The sequence below is a fragment of the Halyomorpha halys genome, unplaced genomic scaffold (assembly GCF_000696795.3).
Source record: "Halyomorpha halys isolate HHAL.00 unplaced genomic scaffold, Hhal_1.1 Scaffold308.1, whole genome shotgun sequence".
Taxonomy (NCBI): domain Eukaryota; kingdom Metazoa; phylum Arthropoda; class Insecta; order Hemiptera; family Pentatomidae; genus Halyomorpha; species Halyomorpha halys.
Window position 1 is genome coordinate 186,035 of NW_027107032.1, and position 6,634 is coordinate 192,668.

A 6,634-nucleotide genomic window follows, 5' to 3' on the forward strand; every position below is an offset into this window, starting at 1 on the left:
GCACTAGTAAATAAGCTTTTTAACTTATTTGTGTTATTCTCTGACCGCACCTCCAACTATCTTCTTCTCATAAATATTATCCGATACAATACTTATTTCTAATTTTCGTTTTTTTATTTCTCTAAATATGAGAAAAATAAACAAAAACAATATAGTGATTACAATAGTAAATTATGATAAATTTAGCAATAAAATATTTTGACAAGGAAATCAAAATTTACCTAAAGAAAAAAAGTTAAAAATATTATTATTAAAATTAAAATTATTTTAATTTAAAAAATGTATTCTTATTTCGGAATTGCACTTTAGTATTAGTGAAAAAATAAAAAATATTAAAAATGCATGGAAATACATAGTTCAAGCAGACAAACATTGCGGCTCTCATAGCATCAACGTCTTGGGAAGTGGGGGTAAGCTGCCACTTCCTCTGGTCTAACAATTACAAATCTCGAGGCTTTAATCCTAAATCGTATTTTTCTCTTTACGATCATACTATACTACCAAAAATGAATCTGTTTGCGCAGACTTGTTTTATTTGCTTGTGGTCAAGTTCCTATAAGCTCACTTTTTTTGATTTACAAATAATAACAAAGATAAATTTTTTAAATCCCAAAATAATTACAACAAAAATTAATGAACCAATTTCAGTAACTTCTATGGGGTTCTAGATGGTAAATCCGTTTACAGATGGAAAATTTATTATTTCGTATTCAAATGAGAAGAATAGGTTATACACACCTTAACCATGGTTATCTTATGGCCCGCGATTCTCCACCTGTACCCCAGACTTATCATTAAACATGTTTTAACTGAATGCCGAGCATAAAACTCCCTCAAATCTTTAAATGATTTGCCAGTAGACTTACATTTCATTTTCAGGATAATAACTGTAAACTGTGGATAAACCTATTTAGTACCACAATCACTCCAAACTTTACCATACAATTTAATCAAATTTTACCACAGGTTCTAATATTGCAGTAGTATCATATTTCAATATAATAGTGGCCATCAATCTGGGCCCCTTTTTCCCGCTCAGTGTGTGGTCAAGGGTGCAACCCAAAAGTCTTAAATTAGAAGACTATCCTTTGCGAATTCGGAAATTAAAGCAACAATAACCCATGAGTGTTTTAGAGAATAATAGAAATCTATCATAATTATGAGATAGTTGACCGTGGATGACTTGTACAAGGAGAAGGTGGTTGAGGGTGCGATCAAAATGAAACACAAATAAGTTGATGTAACTTATTTAATTGTGCCAACGTTTTGGCTAGAGTTTCTAGCCTTCATCAGAGCTAAGAACAAAACAAGATAACAACCAATAAGTATAGAAAATATAAACAGAATAACATAAAGTAAATAATTTTACAGAATTGAATTAATAAAATGAAGTGATGAGAGAAGTGGAAAATAAAATGTATACATAGGTAATTGAACAAGTAGGTAAAATAACATAATTAAGGAAATAAAATAAAAATGAAGTTATATAATGCAAAGAAGTATGAATATATTAGTTATTAATAATTTAAAAATTGAAATATGGAAAGAAAAAGAAAATATATCTACCCATAATAATTGATAAAGAGGCAAAATATAAGTAAAGTTTAACAAAAGAAATGAATAGAAAAAAAAAATTATTTGAAAATAACAATAATAATATATGGTGAACATAACTAATGTGGTAAAATAAAGATAGGGAAAAAGAGAGAATAAAACGAACCTGTTAGCTTGAAAACCAACCGCCAAGTGGTATTCTGCTCCGATAACAGCAAAACTCCAAATTTAAAAAAGACGTTACAAGAATGACTAAATGTTTTTAAGAGAAAACGTTGTGAGTGGGTAAAAAATAAAAAGTATAAAATATTTTTAGGAAGAAAGCGTGTGAGAGGGTGACGACAAATGAAGAATATAAATAAGATAGAAATATAAAAGAATGAAAGATATAAAGATAAAGAAGATAGAAATCTATCTTGCAAATTCGGAATGTAAGCCAATAATAACCCATAAGTGGTTGATACTTTAAAATAATTCAAAATTTATTGGGCAACGAATCACAAATAATACAGTTATTCTAATTATTGATTAAATAGTTTGTTAACAGGAGCAAGCTCTAGGCATGTTATCATTGAATTCCAAAATCTACTGACAACTTAAATTTGTAAAAACTGAACTGAATTAGGAGAGGGGTCTTCTAAACTTATAAATGATTTGATATAAAGTTTAAATTAAAAAAACTATAACTGTTCTGTTTATGGACCATTCGTTTTGAGTTTTTGTCCGCGAACGACTTATTTGTGCTATATTGCTATTGAATGATAATCTGTTAAGAAGTGTGGCATAAGAATTTGGATTTTAGTTGTTTGCCTCCTAGTAACTTTAATTATCTATTATCGTTGGTGCATAACCATGGATGGATCTGGTTAGAAAAAGTTGATTTTTTTCTATTTTAAACACTATTTTTTATTTACTGATATTGGCTTGTTATGAAATATAAAAACTATAGACTGATTCCAAAAGGTTTAATTTTCGTTAATTTAATTCTGTGATTAATACAGTTGAATAGTATAGTTCCCTCTAGGTACATGAGAATAATTAATTTATTTTGTTTTTATTTTAGTGTTATCTAATGAATGCCTAAATCAATTATTATTTGTTATGACTACTATAATAGTGAAGCATCTATCTCTTCTAATCTACTGACAAATTTTGTTCATCAACCTTACTGTTAATGAATATTTCGTTTTGTTTTAAACACAGGTTATGTTACTAAGGTTCAAATAAACTCTTTTTATCCTGTATTTTCCAATACACGTTTTGATCAACTATTTACTAACTTTTCATTTTATCTGTTTATCTTACATTCTCAGATAAAATAATTAATAAAACAAAAAAGTTTAAAACAATGTTTAATGAAAATATTTGTTTGAATTAAATTTGTTCATTAGTTATAACCAAAACATTCAAATGGTCAACATTCAATGATCTTCTTCTCACTATCACTGCCAAACATTGGTGATCACATTATTGCAGACCATTATATCTTTGTCAATTTTTATCATTAGTCAATTGGCTATTATTTTCACATTTCTACTTATTGCAATAATTAATTTTCAATTTCACCATAACATCTAATCAGTATATCAATATTACATTGACTGTGTAACCAATTTTTGGCTGTGATAGTGTGAATAAGATCCTTGAAAATGGCTGAAATGTAGGAGCGTAAAGAAGATAAAGTGTTATGATTAAATGGATGCTTAAAATAATATCCAGGAATGTTTTTTGTTTATTATTTGTTTGATTATTAAATTTCCAATTACGCACAATTTTTATTAATATATATTTTGTAGGTATGAGTAACTTGGGCATTTCTATAAAAGAGGAAATTGCTGACAATAGTGAGCCGAATGGTACGTTTTATTTGGATGTTATATATCGTCATATGAATTTTGTAGTTTTTTATTATTGGTTTTTGAAGTTTTTATTATGGAAGGAATTTAATGTTAAAGAGATTTATATGTACTTTTTATTCCTTCTCAATGGTTTAAGTACCATTATTGATTCTAGTATTATTTATAAAGTTTAGTTCTAAGTTTGTTTCCTAATAAAAATGGTTATTCAATTTTCTACATTTTTTTTTTTTGGATCTAGGCTTTTAAAACAAATTTTTTATTTTATATTTCAAAAAATGTGTACAACATGGAATCTGTGTGAATGAGGGTTAGGGTTCTTAAGTAGATATTACATAGTTTGTTATGGGATCGGAAGGCAATTTGAAGGTTAGGTATAACGCAATGTAAGAATTGTTTCATATTATCAAAACAGGGATGTATGGTAGAGACTTGTATAAAGGGATAGAGAGGAGTTGAAGTGGTGAGACAATCCATAGCCATAACAAAAGACTTATGTAAGTAATTTTTAAATTTTGTTGCAGAGCCAACTGAGATCAAAAAAGAGGATAGACTGAATATTTATCATGGTGAGAAAGTTTTTAAATTTTATGGACCTTAAATTGTTAATCAACCAATGAAAATGGTAAACCCCTAAATATATAGGTATTTCCTTAACCTTAAGCTTGTCCTTTGCTAAATATTTAAAGTAGAAGGTTAATATGTTTACAGTATGATATGATCCAACTTTATCATCAATGACAAGATACTATTGGTTTCGAAATACAAACTGTTAAAGGCGATATGTCACTCAATCCTAAGTATAGATTTTTCAATCTTTTGAAGTGATACAGAATTTTCAAAGGTTCTTCATTAAAAAATTATTTTGACATCCCTTTTCTTCTCTAACTATATAATATATCTAGAAACCTATTCTGATCCTTTATTGTTGTTTACTTTGAAACTGCATTGTTAATATGTTAATAAAATTATTAATTATCACAACCAAAGAGAGAAAAACACTTTATTAGAAAAAATGTTGTGCTGCCCTACTTCATTGGGTTGCCTTATACACAGCATACTTATACCTAGTGAAGCACAATTAATTATAATCTTATTAATAATAATAGTTACATCATATTTTTTTTTCTATGCAAATATTTATTTACTGATGTTCCACCCCACTATTCAGGGCTCTCTAGCTTAAGTTTTAACTTGTTCACTGTTTAAACTCGACAGTCCTGATGAAGCTCTACATAGTGGGGCAAATAAATAGTTGTCAACTATTATTTTGTTCCTTTTTGACCGCACCCCTGATCATTTACTTCATATTTTGAAAAATATGGTCAATCATTTGTTTATATAACAATAATGTTGCTATTACAATAAATTTAATGTTCTAATTACTTCTGACCAAAAAATTTTATTTTAATTACTATGTGTTTTATGTTAAAAACTTTTTGTAGACTCTCATTCATATCACAAGACAATAAGCTTCATTCACATTGGAGTTTTAATCGATTCAATTAATAAATTTCATTCTGCCAATCATTAGTAACATTCTGCCCCATACAACAGAGAGGATTATTTTTAAGTGATTTTTTAAAATTAATTAACAGATGGGGTTATTTTAAATAATTTTTTTCCAATTAGTTTTGTTTTTAATTCATTTTTTCAGCCAGTGATATTGGTTGTTTTTTTGTGAATTTGTCCTTAAAGAATGAAACTTGGTACAATGGAAGATGGAAATTATTTTAAACCAACCAATTAAAATGTTATTTTCTTTTATATTACGTACTTTAGATTTTCTTATTAGTTTGTTATTTCATTTTATTGCCTTGTTGAAAATATTATTCTCTTGTCAGCAGGTGGCCTCGTTCATGTGAAACAGGAAGCGGAGCTACTTGTTTCTGATGATGGTAAGAATTATTCATCTTATAATCTTTAAGGGGTCGAGCTCAACTGTTCTTTATTTTTAGGTGTTAATAGTTGACATGAGGAGAAGATGGTCGGGGGTGTGGTCAGAAAAGATACACTAATAACAGAAACTAATTTATTTGTGCTGACATTTCGACCTGAATTTCATTAGGGCTGAAAAAACCAAAACGAGATAACAACCATAATTCAGAGAGAAATAAAGTAATAATTAACAAACTTGGAAATAAACATAACAATAAATTAAGTAGATAGTAGTGATTGATACTAAATTGAAGATAAAGTATAATATTATGGAGGTAAAAACTATACAAAGGGGCAACGGTAGCAGCGTGGTAACAAGGCTGTCTACCAACCCAAAGGTTGTGTGTTCAAGACCCAGCCAAGCATATCATTATATAATACTCACTCACAGCCTCCCCCAGGGCATTTGTGAGGCCTATAGGAGACACTCACAAAAAGAGGCGTGGGAGTGAGGAACACACCCTATGAAAAACACATTAAGAAACACGCGTAGTACATCGTGCATGGCCTTGGATCTCCAGTCTGTCATGCCTGTAAAAAAAAAAAAAACTGATAAAAAGGTGTTCAAGTAAATAAAGAAATAAACATACTGAAAGATGGAGAAGAAAATTTAAATGATGATGGAATAAATATAAGAAGATATTTAAGTAATGTAAAAAAAAAAAAAATGAAACTTGAAAGTATTTTTTAATATTTTTTCCTTTCCCCCCTCCCTCCCCCTACTCTCTATATCTCTTCTCTCTTGTTCCTTCCCTATTTACTTTTCCGGACATTCTATATTTATTTTAGCTTATTACTTTCTACTTATCTGTATTTCTGTGCATATTTTACCCATTGTAATATATATTCCCTATCCTTTCTTGCCCATTGTATCATATATATTGTTTTCTTTCATACATATCATTAAGTTGTTTTGAATTGTTTTGTTTTTTTCATTAATTACATATATTATTATGTTGATTCCATTACTTATCATTTATATTTTCTTCCACACCTTTCATTGTTCTTTATTTACTTGAATACTGTTTTTAATCTTTTTATCATTTATTTTCTATGATTGTTGCCTCTATAATATTAGAACTCTGTATAATTAGAACTTTAGAACTTATGAATGAAAAACTACTCTTCCTTGTTTTAGTTATTTATTTCATATCATTAATAAACAATAAAAACGTTTCAGGGTTGTCAAATATGTGAATATGCCTGTTTTTTAATTAGTAAAAATTTTATATTTATGATAATAACATGTTATTATAAGCAATAAAAGATTAATAAAGAGAAAACAC

At 28.2% G+C, this 6,634-nt stretch overlaps 1 protein-coding gene across 1 annotated transcript; it reads left to right on the forward strand.

Annotated features, from left to right (window-relative positions):
* Positions 1 to 341: 341 nt before the first annotated feature.
* On the forward strand, positions 342 to 5,289 carry LOC106681095 (uncharacterized; the record flags this gene model as incomplete). The annotated part of the gene is given in 4 exon segments (XM_067045396.1): positions 342 to 2,419; positions 3,351 to 3,410; positions 3,935 to 3,979; positions 5,258 to 5,289. Coding segments are annotated over 4 exon segments (150 nt in total), but the record flags the coding sequence as incomplete, so codon positions are not given.
* Positions 5,290 to 6,634: the final 1,345 nt, after the last annotated feature.